The 22289-nt window shown below is 46.4% G+C and overlaps 1 protein-coding gene across 2 annotated transcripts in view; it reads left to right on the forward strand.

Moving 5' to 3' along the window:
* The window catches only part of TRAF2 (TNF receptor associated factor 2), a 47797-nt gene that overhangs the window by 15219 nt on the left and 10289 nt on the right, over window positions 1-22289 (forward strand). The window contains exons 5-9 of one of the 2 annotated variants that reach the window (XM_074973682.1): window positions 5919-6080; window positions 10266-10340; window positions 15143-15217; window positions 16877-17236; window positions 18941-19118. In XM_074973682.1, coding sequence (XP_074829783.1) covers window positions 5919-6080; window positions 10266-10340; window positions 15143-15217; window positions 16877-17236; window positions 18941-19118 — 850 coding nt within the window. The remainder of the gene's footprint in view (window positions 1-5918; window positions 6081-10265; window positions 10341-15142; window positions 15218-16876; window positions 17237-18940; window positions 19119-22289) is intronic. The other variant, XM_074973683.1, reaches the window with a different exon arrangement.

Genomic DNA, 22289 nt, shown 5'->3' on the forward strand with positions numbered 1-22289 from the left:
ACCAAAGGTCATGTTTCAAATGCAGCATGTTTTTAAAACTGAGTGTGTGGGCAAAGTTCATGCCGTCTCTTTCAACTCTTCCTATTGTGAAAAGTATTAAAATATTCAGCACTGTCAGAAGAGAGCTGAATTTTTAAATACAATTTTCTTCTTACTGTGTTTTGAATATGCTGGTAAATGCTTGGAACATGTGGACACTGCCTCAGAAGAGATTTTTTCTTTTGTGCACTAAAAGCTGTTTCCACATGAAAGCTCACTGATCAATGTGTGTGTGTAGATAGAAAGTGTGCTATGGTAAAGGGTTTTTAAAAACAGGTGCTTTGCAGAAAGGGGAAAAAAATCACAGATGAGAGATGCAAAGACTGTGAAGTTAGGCAGTTGGAGCATGAGAAATAACCAAGAAAATATATCCTTGTGACTTCCAGGTGCTGAGATATGATGGTGCTGGGAGCCAGATATGTACCTAGAGTAGGTACAGACAGACTCCTAAGGATCATCTAAGTCCCCAACTCTTCACACAGCAATAAAATGGCACTTTAAAAATACATGAAATGTCACTTCTCTCCCACATTGCAACAGAGTGATGAGGGAAGTGAATGTCCTTCAGCTTCTGAGAGAGACTTTCTTAATCATCAGCAGGATTTTAAAATAAATTGACAGGGACATAAGGGCTTGCTTTAATTTAGACTCCTTCTTGGGGAACACAGGGTCATTTGAAGGCTAGGGAGACCTGAGTGGAGCATCAGGATCTGCCCTTCTAATCTTGAGAGCAATATTTAAATAGACTAAATGAGAGGTTGGATTAGTCTGCCAGGTAGTTCTGTGGCTTGCTGGTCTGTTTTCAGATAAAATAAAGGCCAGGAGGGAGAAGCCAGTAAATTGGTCTAAAAGAGACTCAACCTTCCTTGTCAGTTGAGTTCAGCTAATAAGTATAGATGAGCTTTCTTGTCTGTTTGGATCTTAATCTGTCCTGGTCCAGATTCAAATTGTTTCTTGTTAATACCCTGGACTTTGCATTACAAACAGTTTTGTAGGCCTGGAGCCTTTCATCAGAGCTCAGCTGAGCCTGTGTAAGAGAATAAGAACATCCAGTTGAATATCTGTGTGGGCAGCAAAGGCTCCCCTTCCAGAATTTAATTCAGTTGGTAGAAGGGAAGCTAACATCCCATCCCACAGGGTTCAGGCTTCAGAATTACTTCCTGAAGTTTTGTGGCTGGCCAGAGTAGTCTTGCTTCTAGAGAGATTTCAGTGCTCTTGGTGGAGTCTTAGTTCAGTGGTCTTTACTTGGAATGAAGTACAGACCTGCTGGCCTTGGGAATTGCTTCACCTCCTTTTCTTTCCTCCTTGGGAATTAATATTAAAGGTTTTGCAGCACTGTCTGTGTTTGTTATAGTAAGATATTGCATCTAAAGCTTTGTGGTTGGAGCACTCTGTGATGCTGGGCAGGACACCAGAGTTCTGTCTTTGAAATTAGGAAGAAACTTCTGTTGTATTTCCCTGTTGGAAGCTTCTGGTTCCAAGTTGGATTATAGTATTGTGGCACCATTTTCAGCCAGTTCATAGGCTGAAAATGGTGATCAAAGTTGTATGCAAGGGAGTCAGATCCCACTTTCCTGAGTGGAAATGTTTGTTGCAGTGCCCTGTACTTGTAGTTAGAGATGGCTCGAGGAAGTCCTATTTTGGAGAGAAGGTCTAGTGCAGGGGTGGCCAACCTGAGCCTGAGAAGGAGCCAGAATTTACCAACGTACATTTCCAAAGAGCCATAGTAATGCGTCAGCAGCCCCCCTCTGCTCCCAGAGCCTCCCACTGCTCCCAGTCCCGCTGATCAGTGCCTCCTCCTCCCTTACTGCACCTCCTGATCAGCAGTTCGTGCATGCAGGAGGCTCGGGGAGCGGGGGCGCAGGGAAGAGGGCACGGCAGGCTCAAGGGAGGGGGCGGGAAGGGGTGAAGTTGGGGGCAGGGCCTGTGGCAGAGCCAGGGGTTGAGCAGTGAGCACCCCCTGGCACATTGGAAAGTTGGCGCCTGTAGATCCAGCCCCGGAGTCGGTGCCTAGACAAGGAGCCGCATATTAGCTTCTGAAGAGCCGCACGTGGCTCCGGAGCCACAGGTTGGCCACCCCTGGACTAGTGATTTGATACCTCTACCCTAGAGCTAGGGTTGAAATCCACAGACTTGAAAACTGGCCTCCCTTAAAGTCCTAGAGGTAAAGGTTGCATAGCTGATTGCCTAGATGTAGATTGTTTCCTGTCCAACCTGCTCTGTGGGAGTTAGGCTACAGGGAGTGCCAGAAAATGTGTGTGGGAGGGGATTGGAAAGCCCCATCTGAAAGGGTCTGATATGTCAGTGTTTACTTCTCAAAACAACTCAGTGATATTGTGGTGGCTTTGCTGATTAATACTTCTAGCATCTGGCTCTCTGAAAATGTAATGCTGTAATTCAGTATCCTGGACATTCAGATCAGTCACATGTCCCTTCTAAAGCCTTGATGAAACCCCACCTTGCAGCCTTAGTTTGAGCACAGTTCTGTTTAAGTTTTCAGGCAACATTTAACAGTCAGTTGGGAATTGACATTTTTGGACTCTCGGAGACTTTCTTCAGAGAAATGCCAAGGCTGTTATCACACACTTTTGTGTAAAAGCTGATGGAACTTAATTGGTGCTTTTGGTTCATGTTTAAGAAACTCAAAAGATTGAGATCTAAAGTAAACACTGTTTGGGGGAAACCTGGTTTGGTGCGGATTTTCCAGTGTGTAAAGGGCACTGGTCCTGATTATGTTTGCATTTTCTTCCCTCACACATTTTCTTTCCTGAAAGCTGCCTCCCTCCTCAGACTAAAGTAAGAACAAAATTAATATTTAATGTCCAAACTCCCATACTTTTGGGACACAGATTTGGCTGATTCACCTTGCCCACATCCTTCCCTAAAAATTGGAAGGGAGGTGGGAGCTGTGTTCTGTCAGGGCTGGCCAGATGTGGTCCACAGAGTTCTAATTTATGACTTGTTGGTGACCTCATCTTTCGTATGGAGGCCAGACCAATAGAGATGAAAAGTGCCAGCATGGAATACTCCAATTCAATTCAAGTGACTGAGCAGCTTCAATCAAGATGAAGCATTGCGTGCTGGGACCTGGAGTATCCTCTGTGTTTAAAAGAGGAGGGTTGCTTCTTTATTCAAAGCAGGCAGGGCTGTCGGGCTTTCAGCAAGTTGACATGTACCCCTCAGAGTTGCAGTATTTGGGTGCTTTTAAGCTATACTGTCTGGCTGGTGGAGATAACCATTGAATACTGAGCTTAAACCAGAAAGTGGCAGTGTGAGAAATCTCAGTGCTGTCAGAAGAATCTTGGGAATGGAGTGTCCTCATTAGCAACAAAGGAGAGACTGAGATGGTGGTCTCCAAAGAACTGTGATCTGTAGCTGTTAAATGTAACCAAGGTGATGGTTTGCAGAGCAGGTACCTTCAGACCAGTAGTTCCCAATATCTTTGGTTGGAGCGCCGCGTCAGGTAATGGATGGATGCTATCTACTATGTCCTATATCCAGGGCCTTGTGTACTCCATGGCTTTGATTCCCAATTTCCTTAGCAAGGTTAATTTAATCTTGTGCCATGAAATGAAATTCACTGTATCTGAAGCTGAATGTGAAGACAATGCATAGGCTCCAGCTGGTACGGAATGCAGCTGCCTACCTTCTCCATTTAGGCCACCGTGTGCACATCAGGCCCATGCTCAAGTCCTTTCACTGGCTCCTAATCAGCGTCAGTTTAAGGTTTTGGTCCTAAGCTTCAAAGCAATTCATGGATCAAACTCCAGCGAGTTCAAGACCATGTTTTGATATATGAACCACTGCAACAGCTGCATTCCTCTGAGACAATGTAGATCAAAAAACCCAGGACAAAGGACATGAGAGCTAGGGACAAAGCATTCTCTGTCAAGGGGATCCTAGTTTTGAATGAACTTCCAATGGAGATTAGGCAAATCCAGAGTCTGACGGACTTTGGGAAATGCTGCAAAACCCATCCTCTTCAAAAAGGCCTTTTCCATGTGAGAACGACGCTAAAGTGCTGAAACTCCTTTGTGTCCAATAAACCCGAACCAACCTAAAAGCCCCCTATACCAAAAGTCAATCTAAAAATAAATCAATAAAATCTAAAAAATTAAAATCCAAATCCTCCCCAATCAGAGTGTATACCCTGAAAAGGGAGAGCCAGAGACTTCATGAAATCAACTATGAACTTGGTTGTTGCTATGGATGTTACATGGAAGGCATTCAGATCCTACAGTGATAGAAGGCAGTGTAAAATCCTCTGATAGGCAGAGACCCATTTCCACCCCCCTACCACACACAGCCAAAGCTCACAGTAGAAAACACAACATAAAATTAATCTTCAATTCTTTTTGACAGTGATTCGTTCCGAGGATGGTTTATTTGTCATGCCCTCCAAGTGGCTTGGCCCACAGTCTCCTTCCCCTAAGTGCCCCAGAAAAAGGAGAGCTTGTTACTGGTATCAGCTGCTGTGCTGCTGTTCTCTAGGTAGCCGCATTCACCAGCCGACACTTCTGGCTGCAAGCTGGGCTCCAGCTTGCCAACCGCCTGCTGCCAGGCTCCATGGAGCAGTGTCAGGAGTATGCACTGTAAGCCAGTTAATACCCACTTATGGGGAAAGTGGGAGAGAGAGCCACAGCCAGGAGGGAGACAGAAAACAAAATATCAGTCATCTGGCTGTAGCAGAGTGGCAAATTCCATGGCAAAAATGCTGAATTTTTTTGGCATCTTGGGGAAAATGCCACATTCCAGAGCCAGAGAATCTTGGAGTCCCTGGAGCCCTGATTGTGATAAATGAGGCTGGTCCCACCTCGTAGAGCTATTGCTTCAGCCTCTCTACAAACGAAGGCAGACATCTATCTGCAGATTTTACTGGGCACCTATTCAAGATTTTTCTCCACAGTTATATGGACTAGAAACTTTTAAAATAAAAGCTGAGATTCTGGAGCACAGTTCTGCCAAAGGGGTGACTATACAGAATATCGGCTGCAATCTCTCTGTTCATTTTCTTTCCTCTTTTATTGCTTTCCCTCTTTCCCTCCCATGGTGGCTTCTGCTCCTGATGGCATTCCCCAGTCTCTCCAGAAGGCCACATGGTCTCTAGTAATCTCATGGCTGAGCTGAGGGCCATGGGAACAGAGAAGAGAAGCTTGGGCCATCGGGCTGCTGGCAGAGCCTGCAGCTTTTTGTATGCAGGCTGTTCCTGTGGACAGCTACAGTAGGACACTCCAAGGGCAGCATAGTATGGCCTTCAAGGAGCAACAAGCTGGGGGAAAACATTTGCAGTGGTGTTGGGGGTTATGCAGCCTACTCCACCCCCACTACTCTGCTGTGTCCAGTGTGTCTCTGGCAGCCCCCCTACCCCCCCCCCCCCCCCATTCTGGATAACACTCGGATAAGACTCTAAGGCTTTGTCTACACTGGAACCTGAATGACAAAAATTTTGTTGTTCGGAGTGTGAAAAAAACACACTCCCCGAACGACACAAGTTTTGCCGATGAAAAGTGCCGGTGTGAACAGCACTTTGTCGGCAGGAGAGCCCTCCTGCCGACAAAGCTACTGCCGCTCATTGGGGGTGGATGATTTTGCCAGCGGGAGACCTCTCTCCTGCCAACAAACAGCAGCTACACTGTGTGCCTTTAGTGGCACAGCTGTAGTGGCACAGATGTGTTGCCAAAAGGTGCATAGTGTGTGTAGAAATAGTCTTAGTGAAAATAGAATTAAATTGTTAGTTTCCTTTGCCCTCTTTGTGCAGGCTCAGAAGACCCTTTCATCCTGAGAGCCATTAGGAAATGGGCTTTACGCATCTCAAAGCATCTGCATTTGTGGGGTTTTTTGTATGGTTGTATTGAAATGTGCTGCTCTTGTTGTCACAGAGCTGCCATGAAGGGGACTGCCCGTTCATGCTGATTGAGTGTCTGGCATGTAAGGGAATGATCAAACTGAATGAAAAGGAGCGCCATTCGGAGCGGGAATGCCCCGAGAGAAGCCTCAACTGCAAATACTGCAAATCGCTTTTCTACTTTCCAGACATTAAGGTATGAGAGTCCCAGCATAAGCACACTTCAGGTATCCTTACCCTGAGACCCATCTAGACAAGCACCCTGAGGCAAGTGAGCAAGTGTGAGTACTCTCCATTAGGGGTAGATCATTGTATTAGCACTTCTTGAGAGAAGCAAGGATCTGTCTAGTCTGAAATTTATGGTCCTGTTTTAAGTAGCTGCTAGGGTAAATCACAATCATTTGTGTCCTGAACAAATGTTCATAAAGTGTCTAGATTGGCACTTCCAAGGGTCTTAGTTATCCTGAGTGACTTGGCAATCAGTTAAGCTAAAAGAAGACCACAAACTCCAGTGTAGAGATCCTCAAAGTGGCTTGTACAATGGAGCAATCACTGGGCTGTTTCACTGTCGCTTTTAGGGAAAGGAAGTTATTTGCAAACTAATGAATACTTCAAGCTTTACTTGAATGAGAGAAGCTAGATGTTGCTTTGCAAGATGCTAACTTTACCCAGTGTTGTCATTGTACTGTTGGTTCAGTTGCATTCTTAGGGTCTGATATGAAACCATGATGTGTGCCATTTTGCCACTGACTGATTGGAATTCAATAGCTGCAAGATCAGCCCCTTAGTGTTTAAGCAAGACTAAAGACTTTCCACTCCCCTCTGTTCTCTTGGGTTTTCCCAATCTGCTTGCAGGACGATAATGTAACGGGAAAGGAGACTTTGTTGTTATACAGCCCACTCTGAGAGTAATGGCAAGCTGCCTAAAAGTGATGGAGATGAAACCTTGAACATTCAAGTTAAAAAGAGAGATTTGCCCTTGTGGCAGCATACCTTGCCAGCTGGCGGGGGCTGTAAATGATTGCTCCATCCCTGTGGGGTTAGATTGTAATGCATCATTCTTGAATGATATCCCTCTGCCTCTTTGGCCCAAGGGTGGGGTGGCTTCCTTTTATAGGAAGTAAAAAAATAGCTTTGCTTTGAACAGCTTTCCATGGTACCTGTGCTGCGAGCGGAGAAGGATACGGTGCGGGGAAAACCAGTGGAGAATCCAGAAAAAAATTCAGATATTTGTATGGAATTTTTTTGAAATGTGCCTGTTAAAGCTAATATTTGTAGATGTCTTAGAGAGATACAGCACAGTGCAGTTTCATTTACAGCATAACAGCAGATTTGTGCTCAATCAGTACTTCCCTTCCTGCTGGCATGAACAGAGTGTATCTCTCAGATAGACTCTACTGAATATGCACTATCTGCGGCTGCTACTTAGAACATAAATGTTCTTTCCTTCATGGAAGATAAATGCTGTGCAGCAGTCTTAGACTGGTTGGGAGCTGGGTGGGGATTGAATGAGAGGGCTAGGAAGGGAGAGTGGCTGGAGGGAAGAGGGATAGAAATGAGACCTGTTTGTAAATGGCAGACTTGAGGGAGTCTACAGCTCCACCTCGTCAGATCTTCTATTGTATATGCTATCCCTTTTGAAATAGTTGCATTTGAGGTCAAACCTTCCTCCCTTTACTGAAGTGAAGTGGTGCTGTTATCAGGATTTTATGGGATAAGGAAGGGAATGAAGAAATTGTCTGGAGCCCTCTTAGGATAGGAGCAATTGCTGGGTAGGGAGGGAATCACCCCCTCTGTTTTGAGTGGGTTGAAGTCACACACCCCACACCAACTTTTACAGAATTCTACTAATCCTTGGTATTGACGTACACAGTTAATTCAGCCTGTTTGAACTGTCAGTAGATTGTAAAAAGAAAAGGAGTACTTGTGGCACCTTAGAGACTAACCAATTTATTTGAGCATGAGCTTTCGTGAGCTACAGGGCCTAATAACATCAGCCACACTATCAGAGGCTCGTTCACCTGCACATCCACCAATGTGATATATGCCATCATGTGCCAGCAATGCCCCTCTGCCATGTACATTGGTCAAACTGGACAGTCTCTATGTAAAAGAATAAATGGACACAAATCAGATGTCAAGAATTATAACATTCATAAACCAGTCGGAGAACACTTCAATCTCTCTGGTCACGCAATCACAGACATGAAGGTCGCTATCTTACAACAAAAAAACTTCAAATCCAGACTCCAGCGAGAAACTGCTGAATTGGAATTCATTTGCAAATTGGATACTATTAATTTAGGCTTAAATAGAGACTGGGAGTGGCTAAGTCATTATGCAAGGTAGCCTAATTCCCCATGTTTTTTCCTAACACTCCCCCCCCACCCCCCCGACGTTCTGGTTAAACTTGGATTTATGCTGGAAATGGCCCACCTTGATTGTCATGCACATTGTGGGGAGAGTGGTCAGTCTGGATGAGCTATTACCAGCAGGAGAGTGAGTTTGTGTGTGTGTGGGGGGGTGAGAAAACCTGGATTTGTGCTGGAAATGGCCCACCTTGATTTTCATGCACGTTGTAAGGAGAGTGGTCACTTTGGATAGGCTATTACCAGCAGGAGAGTGAGTTTGTGTGTGTGGTTTTTGGAGGGGGGTGAGGGGGTGAGAGAACCTGGATTTGTGCAGGAAATGGCCCACCTTGATTATCATACACATTGTGAAGAGAGTGGTCACTTTGGATGGGCTATTACCAGCAGGAGAGTGAGTTTGTGGGGGGGGGGGGGCGGAGGGTGAGAAAACCTGGATTTGTGCTGGAAATGGCCCAACTTGATGATCACTTTAGATAAGCTATTACCAGCAGGAGAGTGGGGTGGGAGGAGGTATTGTTTCATGGTATCTGTGTATATAATGTCTCCTGCAGTTTCCACAGTATGCATCCGATGAAGTGAGCTGTAGCTCACGAAAGCTCATGCTCAAATAAATTGGTTAGTCTCTAAGGTGCCACAAGTCCTCCTTTTCTTTTTGCGAATACAGACTAACACGGCTGTTACTCTGAAACCTGTCAGTAGATTGTAGCATTCACATCTCCAAAGACATTGCAGCTGCTCTCTTGGCTCAAATACTGTTCCTTTAATCTATGGAAGAGAAAGAGTAATTAGTAAAACATTAATATGAGTTAGCAAATGGATTTCTCTTTTCCGTTTCTGATGTGGTGGTAGAAATGGAGCTAGTGGTTTAAAAAACAAAACAAGTCTTTAAGAGTGTGAGTTTTGTACAGTATGAACATGACCTGCAAGGTTCCCAAATAGTTCAGATTTTAGACAACAGAAAGAACTGTGTATTTATAAAAGGAAGTTCATTAAAATGAATGAGTTTCTAGTACTAAGTGAACAATTCTATATATTTAATCTGTTTTAATCTGACTTGCAATATACGTATAGGCAATAGAACTCCAGTAGAAGATCAGAAAGATGACATAACCTACCTGGCACATAAGAAGAGTACTAAAACACGTTGTCTAGATTTCCCTTTTGGGTAGGAGATTTTAACTTACACAGGATCGAGTGATTAGACATTTTGCTTATCACAGAACTAATGTAGGAAGAGAGGGTTTCAGCACTACAGGAAAGATATGAAAAGATGAGAGGAGGTGTTAAGAGTTCCCATTTTAATTTTTACTTTTATCTGTTGAGGGGTCAAAAAATCAGGTTTCTAGGGTCATTTTTGTGTATTCTCTTTTCCGTCCTAAAACAAAGTTCTTACTGCAGAACAAATATAGGGTTTTAAAAAAATTTTATCTTTAAAATATGATTGTCTGTCTGGTTGGTTGAGAAGCACTTGCTTGGTGAACTGATCTGGACATGGGAGGCAACATTGGAAAGCTCATGATCTGTAGCTGTCAAGTGTGGCTTTGGGGTTTTAATTCAGCCAACTGGTGTCCGTTAAGACTGGCAGATCATGGAAACTTCTTATCAGGAGGGTGGTTTTTTTCACATAAATCTCCTGAAGATGTGTTTTCCAGGCAAAGCTACAACTGTAGTTTCCTCTTGATTATGTTATTCCATCAAAGAAGTAATTTGATTTTTCTCACAATTAGTATGAGCTGAAACTAACACTCTTAAATCAAGGCTGAGTACTTGGAAAGGCACAAAGGCACTCAAACACCATAACAGCCTGGAAACTGCAATGTAGAAACATGACTTGACATGCAGAAACATCACGATTAGGCCAGGATTTGATTTATGTGCTGTCACATGACAGGCCTTTTGCTAGTAAAATGTATTCGTAATAAAGTATTGGGTTCATTGAGTTGCATTCTTCACAGTGGCCTTATCAAAGCTGTTTTAGGTGTACAAATGGCCTCTTGTCACTTCTTTTACAGGCTCATGATGAGATCTGCCCTAAATTTCCACTGAGTTGTGAGGGCTGTGGGAAAAAGAAGATTCCAAGAGAGAAGGTATTTGAACATTCTTGTTTCATAGCACACGCTGCATGTGGTTTGAGTTCTGACAGAATGTGACTTGAATTCTGTGAGCATAGAAGAGGGACCCTTGAGCTAGCTCAAGAGAGTGTTCAGTCTGTATTGAGGAGTGAAGGAAAACAATTGAACACATTTAATTTTGAGAGGCAGCTGCCATTCACACCCAGTTACAATGTTCCATAAGGCTCTTAGCACTGGTGTTGTCTCAATTTGTGATGCACTATAATTACTTGATGTTTTTTCATGAGTAGTGAATAACTCCACCTAAATCAGACTCTGATTAATGCTGTATTTGAGTGCTAACCACAATGACCAGAGAGACTCTTTCGTCCTTGCATAGTGGGTAACTTATCCTAGGTAAACATCTTTTATTGGACCAACTTCTGTTGGAGAGAGAGACAAGCTTTCAAGCTTACACAGAGTTCAGAATTTCTCTCTCACCAAGAGAAGTTGGCCTGATAAAAGATATTAGCTCACCCGTCTTGTCTCTCTAATATCCTAGGACCAACATGGCCACAACAACACGTATCCTAGATGATAGAGTTACGTTAACTGCTGTAGTTAGTAGGGAAGGAACACCGCTATTCCACTAAATGAAAGGCCTACAACCCTTCAGACCTAGCATTGGACTCCACATCGATTGCCCAAGGAGTGACTCTTGGGACAAGTGATGAGGCACTGAAGTTCTAAAACCTTGATTGTGAGTCACCTTGGAAAAGTGAACCCCTCGGTCACTCTCCCATCTAATAACTGAAAGCTGCCTTGAGGCAGCTGAAATGGATGGGCTTCCCACTGGGAACAGGAGAGAGTCTGAAAAGTTGGGTAAAGAAGGTTTCGAAGTGGACAGTAGCAGAGGCCTCAACACCTATAGCAGGGGAGGGCAAACTTTTTGGCCCGAGGGCCACATTGGGGTTGCGAAATGGTATGGAGGGCCGGGTAGGGAAGGCTGTACCTCCGCAAACACCCTGGCCCCCGTCCCCTATCTACCGCCTCCCACTTCCTGCCCCCTGACTGCCCCCCTCAGAACCCTGACCCATCCAACCTCTGCTCCTTGTCCTCTGACCAGCCCACCCCCCCCCGGGACCCCCTGCCCCTAACCGCCCCCCCTGCTCCCTGTCCCCTGACTGCCCTAACCCCTATCCACACCCCCGCCCCCTGACCCATCCAACCCCCGCCCTTGTCCCCTGACCGCCCCCTCCCAGAACCCCCATCCCTAACTGCCCCCCCAAGACCCCACCCCCTATCCAACCCCCCCTGCTCCCTGTCCCGCCCCCCTCTGGGACCCCCTGACCTTCCGGGACCTCACCCCCTATCCAACCCCCTTCCCCGTCTCCTGACCGCCATCCCCCGAACCTCCGTCCCATCCAACTGTCCCCTGACTACCCCCCGAGACCTCCTGCCCCTTATCCAACCCCCTCTTCCCCTGCCCCCTTTCCGTGCCTCTCAGAGCGGCAGGACAGGCTTATTGGAAAGCCTGGGAGATGGGCGGGTGCAAGCCACGCTGTCCGCATGGCTGCGAGGGAGGGGGGACTGCGGGGGAGTGGCCGGGGTCTAGCCTACCCGGCTGGGAGCTCAGGGGCCAGGCAGGACAGTCCCACAGGCCAGATGTGGCCTGTGGGCTGTAGTTTGCCCACCTCTGTCCTATAGCCCTGGCATTGTGATCATTGGATGCCAATCTGCCTGAGTCTGAAATCTGAAGCCATTACAGCTGACCCAGACTTGTACCAATACGGAGCGGGACTTTCAGTTGTTTAAAGTTTTAACTTCCTCTCTCTTTCCTTTCTCTCCAAATTTTTTGTTGCTCCACAGTAGACATTGTCCCAGCGTAACCACGCTGTTGCGTGTAACTCAGAGAATAACTTGAATCACTAAGGGTTTATCTACCTGGTACGTTAGTCTGCACTAGAGGGGTGTAAATTCTAGTGCACACTAGCATGTTGCACACTAACTGGTCCACGTTGTCCCTGCTGTTGCACACTAAAAGTTCCCCCTGAGGTCATAGTGTAATACCTAGGGAACTTTTAGTGTGCACTAGAGCACTTTTAGTGTGCACCAATAGGGTCCATACAGCCAGTTAGTGCACAATGCACCAGTGTGGACAAGCCCCCTAAGTAAGTGAGTCACCTGGGTGTGGGAGTATTTGTCAAATTAATCAAACGCCTTTTCATTTCCACATAATGAAGCATGTGGCTGTGAATTGTCATCCGGTAAAGGTCCAGCATATCTAATTGGCAGAAGGAAGATTTAGAAACAGGATGATGTGTGTCAGTGCCTGTTCGGGCTCCCATGTGCAGTATGATTAGCACTAACAACTCCATGCTCCAGTGTAGCTGTTGGTGCGTCTCTCCAAAGGGTATGCATGGTCCTGGAGGGCAGCTACCAAAAAGCCATTGCCATGCTGAGAAGTAGCAGATTTTGGTGGGTTTGAGGTACAGTGTTTCCTGTCTCCACTGGTTCTGTGGATGAAGGGAAAGCAGTGGACATGTTGTTCCTTGACTTTAGCAAAGCTTTTGACACTGTCTCCCACAGTATTCTTGCCAGCAGGTTAAAGTATGGGCTGGATGAATGGACTATAAGGTGGATAGAAAGTTGGCTAGATTGTCGGGCTCAACGGATAGTGATCAATGGCTCCATGTCTAGTTGGCAGCCAGTATCAAGTGGAGTGCCCCAAGGGTCGGTCCTTGGGCTGGTTTTGTTCAATATCTTCATAAATGATCTGGAGGATGGTGTGGATTGCACCCTCAGCAAGTTTGCAGATGACACTAAACTGGGAGGAGAGGTAGATACGCTGGAGGGTAGGGATAGGATACAGAGGGACCTAGACAAATTGGAGGATTGGGCCAAAAGAAATCTGATGAGGTTCAACAAGGACAAGTGCAGAGTCCTGCACTTAGGATGGAAGAATCCAATGCACCGCTACAGACTAGGGACCGAATGGCTAGGCAGCAGTTCTGCAGAAAAGGACCTAGGGGTTACAGTGGACAAGAAGTTGGATATGAGTCAACAGTGTGCCCTTGTTGTCAAGAAGGCCAATGGCATTTTGGGCTGTATAAGTAGGGGCATTGCCAGCAGATGGAGGGACGTGATCGTTCCCCTCTATTCGACACTGGTGAGGCCTCATCTGGAGTACTGTGTCCAGTTTTGGGCCCCACACTACAAGAAGGATGTGGAAGAGTCCAGCGGAGGGCAACAAAAATGATTAGGGGACTGGAACACATGACTTCTGAGGAGAGGCTGAGGGAACTGGGGATGTTTAGTCTACGGAAAAGAAGAATGAGGGGGGATTTTATAGCTGCTTTCAACTACCTGAAAGGGGGTGCTAAAGAGGATGGCTCTAGACTGTTCTCAGTGGTAGCAGATGACAGAACAAGGAGTAATGGTCTCAAATTGCAGTGGGGGAGATTTAGGTTGGATATTAGGAAAAACTTTTTCACTAGGAGGGTGGTGAAACACTGGAATGCGTTACCTAGGGAGGTGGTGGAATCTCCTTCCTTAGAAGTTTTTAAGGTCAGGCTTGACAAAGCCCTGGCTGGGATGATTTAATTGGGGATTGGTCCTGCTTTGAGCAGGGGGTTGGACTAGATGACCTCCTGAGGTTCTTCCAACCCTGATATTCTATGATTCTATGAAAGGATTAGTGGACCCTGAAAGAGGGCACCTGCTTGTGGCAAAGTGTTTGCAGTAAGGACTCAAACAAGAAATAACATGAGCATGCTCCTAGTTCTTAGGTCTTCAATGCTTAGCTGGAAATAAAATTATCAAGCTGTGATGTGATCTCAGCACACTGCCTTGGGAGCCATCATTGTATAAAGTCATGGATTTGATACAGTGCATCATCTTGAACAGCCCGCAGGCACAGTTACACCAAAGGAGTGAACTGGAAAATATGCAGGGGAGAGGGGAAGCTTTGGGACTCCCGTGGCTTCATGCAGTGCTTGCAAGCAGCAGCAGGACTGCTAAGGGTGGAATGTCACTCTTACTCTTGAAACCTTCTTGCATTTGTTGGCTTGTCTTTTTTATTTGCTCAATTACGTGATTGTGAAACCTGCACAAAGTTGAATGAATGTCCATCTGTCCAAAATGGCTGTTCCACCCCTGACAAAGTTTATGGGCTTGCCATATGGCATCACTTTGAAAGCGTGTGTCATTGGTCACACTAATCCCCATTGATCTGGCACATTTTGTATGTGCTCCTGGGAAGCCTTTTTTTTTTTTTTCAAAGGAGCTTCATTTTCAGTTGCAAAGGAATGTTTGAGTTATGATGAGAGCTGCAATGAGGCCCCCACCTTTAGTAGGTGGCATCTTGTTTTAACTGGTCACTTCAAAGTAATCCCAGGGCTTCCTGTACAGCTTTGTTTGGCCAGATTCTAGGCTGCCATGTTTGTCTGTTCCCTTGGACAGTCACTGAAGACAGATCTCATTATGCAGGCGATGGTCAATTGTATCTTCACTAAGGAGCAAATGCAGAAGTGGCAGGTGGGATTATCCCTGCTCCCCCTGGGCCCTGCCAATCCCTGCATTGTGTCCTGTGCTGTTGGGGCACCTAAAGAGGAAGTGCCCGATCAATACCATTGGGTGAATCAACTCTCTGGCCCTTAAGCACTGTTGGATCAGCTTCATGGACCACAACTGTGTCATGATCAGTAAAGGGTCAGTTATCCTCTAGTTCATCTTCACCTTCCTGTCTTGTCTTGGGTGTAGGGCGTGGAGTTTCTTGGGGTGTGTAAAATGGAAGAATTAGACTTATATTTGTCATGTTGTTTTTCCCTTTTCTGTAGTTTCAGGACCATGTGAAGACTTGTGGCAAATGTAAAGTGCCTTGCAGATTTCAGGTTGTCGGCTGCACTGAGATGGTAAGGCCAGTTTCTTAATATTTGTCTAGGGCCTTGTCTTCACTGCAGTGTTAGCTTTTGGTATAACTTGAGTGTTGCCCCAGCTCGTCTTGCATCCACACACGCAGAGCTCTAGATGGAGTGAAGTGAAATGTAGCTGGCCTATGGTGGGGGTGGGGGGTTGAAGTTTGAGTGCTGCTGATGCTCTAGCTAAGCAGTGGGAACGCAACTTATGTCTAAGATTGTTTCTGTCCAGTATCCAGAGCTGGATGTATCTGGAGAATTAATTGGTTTGAAGTGATTGTTTCCTCAGTGCAAAAAAATTCCTCATAGCAGAATGCTAATATTCAGAGAAAGCAGGCGCTCCTGTTCCCTGGGAGCATGGTTCAGGGATCTTCTTATAGACTGTTTTGTGGGGAAGTGTGTCCAGGCTTCTGAGCTTGGCCAATGAAGGCTAATAGTCACTCTTGTCTCTGGACCCGGGTGTTGTGGGGAATGGAAGAGAAGCCATTCAGTAAGCTCTCCAGGGCGGTGAATAGCAAACTCCCTGTGCTTAAAGTCAGACTGCTGCTCCTGGATACCAAACCACGCTGATAATCTACCTTTAAAGACTGTGAGGCTCTGCCCAATGAGGCTTATCTCCCTGGGAACAGGACACATTTTTCATTCTGGGCCCTAACCTGCAAGCAGTTTGCACACGACCCTGCTGTTGACCCTACACAATTGCAAATAATTTCAGCCTGTCTGTAACTCACTAGATCCAAGACCAGGCAGCCCAGCAGCCTTTAGGAGCTGAAAGTACAAATCAGCCTGAGTGCAATAAAGAAACCTTCCTGGATCAGGACCAGGATTGGTTTATTAGATCCTTTTGGTGTTAGAGCCAGAACCCAGAGGAATGCTTTTGGCGTCTGCCTGCAGCAATTTAGCTGAGTGGTACTTTCAGCTATGCAGTAGCATGCCATAGCACACTGCTGCAGGCAAGTGCCAAAGGAGGTTGGTAATGCCTGAGGAGTAAGCCATGCTCGGGTGCGTGTGTGTGGGAGGGATGCGGCAGTCTTTCATAGTGTGGGCTCTTCAGACAGTGAGAATTTGGAGAGTAGTAAACACCTCCATTCAGAACATGCCAAAGAGTAGGTCTCAGACGGCTTTCATGTAATTCCTGGGTAGCTGGGAGCACGGTGTTATTACAGATGTGATTTTATAAATAAATGACTCCTGATTCTGTGTGATGACTGAGCTTATGGGTAAAGCACAGGACAGGGTATCAGCCGACATGGGTTCTCACTGTGGCAAATCACTTCCTCTCTTTGCAGCTTGGGGATAATAATAGTAATACATCCCGTCCCAGAGGTTTCGAGAGGGTTCATTCACTACTGTTTGTAAAGTGCTTCTGAGGGATCCTTGGACTGAAGGTGCTATAGAAGGGGGGCAAAGCTTTATCATATCTACAGGGGGGTGAATGGTCAACATCTGTCATTGTGTAAGATTAGAATTTTCCTTTAAAAAAAAAACCTGCTTGCTGTTGAACAGCAAGTTTGTAACTGTATCTTTCGTTGCATTACCCTTTGCTTATGTTAGTTACAGTTGTAAATCGGAGGGGATGAATCGGTCCTGTGGATCTCGTGCCATAGTGGGAAGCTAACTTGCTGCAAATGGAAATAAGTATTTCTTTTTCTGCAGGTGGAAAATGAAAAGCTGCTGGAGCACGAAAGCAAATGTGTGGGGGAGCATCTGTATATGTTGCTGGGCTTTGTGCTCCGCCTCAGGGCTGAGTCTGGAGACTTAAAGCACCACCCAACCCGTGGGTCAATGCAGGACAACTCCATGCTCTTAACAACCAATTCGCTGTGCTCTGAATCAGAGCTCTCTGAGTCCTTGGAGCTGCAGGGGAGGTGCGAAGCCCTGGAGAGGAAGACGATCACATTTGAAAATATTGTGTGTGTGCTGAATCGGGAAGTGGAAAGGGTGTCTCTGACAGTGGAGGCGTATAGCCGGCAACATCAGCTGGATCAGGAGAAAATTGAAATGCTCAGTAACAAGGTCTGTAACCTCTGGCTTTGGGCTTCTGATTCTTTGTGTTCTATGAACATCTTTCAAATCAATTGTCCCAGTAATTAAAGTTCTTAGCTTTAGTGCAGGTGTAATGTGTGCAGGGGTCTGTGATATGACCTCACGGCTATCAGGAACCAAGCTATGAGTATATTTGAGATGTTCTGAGGAAAAGCTCTCTGGACACGTACTCCTGTGAGATATACAGAGGAGGCAGCATTTCAGCTTTCTGGATGCTGAAAGAGCCCTCCTGTATTTGTAATGACCCCTGAGCCTGGTCAGCTCCTCACCCTTATAGTGGGAGAACCTCAATTTCTGCAGTCTTACCTGCATCCTCAGCTTGTCTACTCTAGAAAGGTGTTCTGCTTTAAACGTTCCAGCCTAGTTAAAGCAGCAAACCTCCCCCCACCCCACACTAATGTGGATGCAGTTATACTGTCAAAGCTTATTCTGCTTTGGGAACCAAAATAAGCTAATAAGGCATCTTTATACTGGTGTACATGCGTCCACACTAGAGGTTATGCTGGTATAACTATATTGGTAAAAATTCACATCTCCAACTGACATAGTTACACAAGTATAACTTTTTGAGTGTAGACTAAGTCTTAGACTTTTTCAGGGTGTCCATCACCCTAGTATCTAGATCAGTGGTTCCCAAACTGGGATTCGCGAACCCCTGGGGGTTCGCAGAACATTACGGGCGGTTCACCAGAAAAATTTCACTCAAGGCGGCCAGAGGACCCTGGGCATTGGAGGCAGCAGGTGGGACCTCGTTGCAGGGCAGACAGCCCGAGCCCCAGGGAGAGCGGGGCAAGGCAGTTGGGGCTGGCAGCCTGAGCCCTGCCCCTGTGAGCGGGGGAGCCGGCAGCCCAAACCCCAGTGCTCCGCGCGGGGCTGCCAGCCGAAGCCCCAGGGAGAATGGGGCCAGGCAGTTTGGGCTGGCAGCCTGAGCCCTGCCCCTGTCAGCTGGGGAGCCGGCCGCCCGAACCCCAGCGCTGCGCTTGGGGCTGCAGCCCGAGCCCCAGGAAGAGCGGGGCCAGGCAGTTGGGGCTGACAGCCTGAGCCCCGGTGGTCAGCAGGACCTGCTACCTGAGCTCAGTGGAGCTCAGTTGACCAGGGCGGTCAACGGGATCCAGCAGCAGGAGCCTCACGGAGTGCGGAGGAAATTTAAATTTAAATCCCTGGAAATATTCATTTTTTAGGAGGGGGTTCACGAGATTTCACAATTTAGTGAAAGGGGTTCGCGGGCTGTTAAAGTGTGGGAACCACTGATCTAGATGCCATTTCAAAACCGCATACATGTTAGAGCGGGAAAAGACCTGTTATGTAGGTCATCCTCCTACCAGTACAAAACTGATCCCTTAGAGTATGCTCTGCAATCTTTGTCTGGCTCTAGGCCGTCTCAGCCTTCATTGACCGGATTCTGCCATCCACAGCTAGAAAGTGCCCTGCTCTGGCAGTGAAGAGAGATGTTGGTTAACTGTTTGCTCAAGAGCAGCAGGGCAATCTCAAATTATTTTTAGTGAGTTCGCCAATAGTGGTGGATTTCTTCCCTCTCCTGGCCACCATCACATCTGGAGAACATTCCCCACCAAAGATCAGGCCTGAATGAGGTTCACAGGATCCCTTGACTTTCCTGTGTCCCTTACCAACTTATATTTCTAAACAAGGTGCACTGTGTATTCCACTGATCAGGTCCGGCAGCTGGAAAGGAGCACTGGACTGAAAGATCTGGCCATGGCTGACATGGAGCAAAAGATCCGTGACATGGAAGCTTCCACCTATGATGGCGTTTTCATCTGGAAGATTTCAGACTTTGCCAGAAAACGTCAGGAGGCGATAGCCGGCCGCTGTCCTGCCATCTTCTCTCCAGGTTGTTACCTAGACATTAGCGAAATACTGCGAGGCTTTCCATGCTCCAGCTGTGCCCAGTCATTTGAGTAGTGTTGAAATGGGCATGTGGCATGCAGAGATTGTTCCTCCCAAGTTCTTTCCCTCACCCCCCAAGAATGCAGTAGAGACTGATTTGTTACAGTGAGATAAGTGAAATTGCATTGCTATAAGATATCCCTTTTTCCTTGCACACAGAAGACTTTTCTTTCCCATCAGGAAATGTAGCCCTCTTAGGCCCGGAAATAGTCCAGCAATAATAGCCCTTTTTACACAGCACAACCAAAATTAGGGCCATCAGGGAGATGGTAAGCAAGGGAAGGAATCGAGGTACGTAGAGCATAACATGACAATATACAGTGTGTCCAAAGACTAAACTGTGTTACTACACAGGGATCGAGAAACATGCATATCTCCAGTGAGGCTTGCGCAGCTGCCTGCTCTTCAGATAGTCAGCATGCTCACCCCAGCCATGCAGCATTCCAGATCTTCTAAAGAGAGTCTTCAGATCACTACCCATGTTGGTCTTCTCTGAGCTGTGAACTTGCTAAAGCAGCAGCATTCCAGCACTCCAGACGCCATCTCTTTGGAGGGGGTCAGTACTAAATGAGCCCTGGAGTGTGCTAGTGCCATAGTTGAGGGTTATGGAATCTGTGTCTGTGCCAACAGGAACAGCTCTGTTTCTAAACCAGCAGGATGATTCCTTTTTAAAGCAGCCAGTCCTTGGAATTGCACATAAGCCAGAGACAGACTAGTTTAAACAGACAATCTAAAGAACTGTTTTACATCACCAGTTGTGGTTATTTTTATATTGTATGGGGACTTTTATATTCTCTATCAAAAACATTTTTGTCCCTTGGAAAATCCCTTTTCTCCAGTTTTTCAGTGGAACTGAAGCTTTCCCATAACTGTGTTTGATCTAGTAAGGCTTCCTCTTAAAAACAGCGATCAGCCTTGAAACCCCCTAGACTCCACGTTCTAGCAGGCTCAACTCTGCCCTTTGTATTTCCGAAGCAGACACACTGAGTTCCACACCATTTTGTGTGCGCCTTTGAGATGAGACCTTAAAATCTTACATCCTGTCTGCTCTCTGGGCACTAAACTCATACAGCCCTGGAGGGGTTTGACCCAGTTTCCTTGGCCTAAATGTCTCCTCTCTCACCCCCACTTCCCTTCTTGTGTAACATGCTATATGCTGGCTGATGCCTGTACTCTTCCCCAGAAGTGGCTGCATTTTAGTAGGAAACACTTTGGAGAGAAATGCTATATAAGATATTTCAGAGTAACAGCCATGTTAGTCTGTATTCACAAAAAGAAAAGGAGTACTTGTGGCACCTTAGAGACTTCACTTCATCGGATGCATACTGTGGAAAATACAGAAGATGTTCTTATACATACAACCCATGAAAAAATGGGTGTTTACCACTACAAAAGGTTTTCTCTCCCCCCACACTTTAGATAGGCTGTTACCAGCAGGAGAGTGGGGTGGGGGGAGAGAAAACCTTTTGTAGTGGTAAACACCCATTTTTTCATGGTTGTATGTATAAGAACATCTTCTGTATTTTCCACAGTGTGCATCCGATGAAGTGAGCGGTAGCTCACGAAAGCTCATGCTCAAATAAATTGGTTAGTCTCTAAGTTGCCACAAGTAGTCCGTTTCTTTTTATATAAGATATTAATTCTTACATCCTGTGTCACATCTTTATTAATGAGCCAGGATCACTGATGATCTCACAGCTGTGGGAACAGTGTTTTTTTTAAAATTGCTGCAACAAAGGGAGCATAGACATTTGTGGATCCTGTTACAAACAGGGTTTGGGGTTTTTTTTGTTCAAGCCCCAAGGCCCACAGAAAAGCAATGTGTTGTGCTTGGTTTGAAAGGGACTGGAAATGAAAGAGAGAGAGAGGTTTTTTCATGGAAAAACACTTGAGAAGAGAATGTTTATGGGGAAGGAAAAACTTACCTGCCAGGCCCTGAGTTCAAAGGTTTGTGTTTCCTGCATGTTACTTAGACCCACCACTAGGCAGGAAGCTGCAGTCCTGATGCTGTTTTAGCAATGCAGAAATGAGGCAGAGAAACAGAGGTTAGGATTGGTTAAAAATTGCCTTGTAGGTGCGTAGTTTTCCTTACTGAGCTAAATGGACACTTGGTGCAGATTTCTAGCATACATGTCTCCAGTACTTTGCTGACTGGTCTGTCTTCACCTGAGCTTGCCTCGTACTTTGCTCAGCTGTCCTTCTCCTTCTTCCCTCAGTTTGTTTTTGAATTATGAACATCTCAGTAATGCGTGGAGGCCCCAGCTGAGCTCAGGCCCCATTGTGCCGAGTACTGCACAACTCCATAGTGGAAGTGACAGGCTCTGTCCCCAGGAGCTTACAGTCTGCACCGACAGACGGAGCAGTGGGGAACAGAGATGAAGTGACTTGTCAGTGCCAGAGCCAAGAGTAGCAGCCAGCTCTCCTAAGTCCCAGCTCGGTGTCTGACCCACTGGACCACACTGCCCCTGTGCATCCCGTCATAACAGTGCACCCAGTCCCTTAGAGACGGGGCTGATCACATTACCCTCCATATGCACACAAGCCACCCATTCCCCTCACATTCTACCAGCGTTAGCACGTTGGTGTATCCACACTGGTGCATTGTTATGAACGGGCTGTTCCCTGCATGACTCCTTCAAAGGCACACTCTGCAATATAGCCGCAGCTACGCGCAGTGTGCTCTCCCCTTCCTTGTGGAAAAGGAGATGCATAGCTTAAAGAAAGAGGGAACGAAAGGCGGTGGCTGAATGTAAAACTACACCTCTGCACTGTTTTAAAGTAACTTGAGTGTTCCTGGCACGGTGGGGCTCAGTATCTGGGCCCCAGACTCCAGGTCAATGGTAGTTAGTTTACAAGTACAAAGATGGCTGAGCGAGTGTTCTGTCTGCCAGCCTGAGATCTCAGACACAGTTTGGGTTCTTTCCTGCTTGTACACTCATTGCTAGTAATGAAGGGGAGTAGGCCAGACTAGGCCCTCAGTGACACTTGTTCAGCCCTGTTCCCTTTAATGGGGTTGCACAGGTGTGACTGGCCCTGTCACTGGAACATAGGCAGCAGTGGGATTGTTTCCTAAGCAGGTATAGGCTCCAGCTCCATCTCTCAGAGTGGAGTTGTC

Source organism: Natator depressus, chromosome 16 (assembly GCF_965152275.1).
Source record: "Natator depressus isolate rNatDep1 chromosome 16, rNatDep2.hap1, whole genome shotgun sequence".
NCBI classification, from domain to species: Eukaryota; Metazoa; Chordata; order Testudines; family Cheloniidae; genus Natator; species Natator depressus.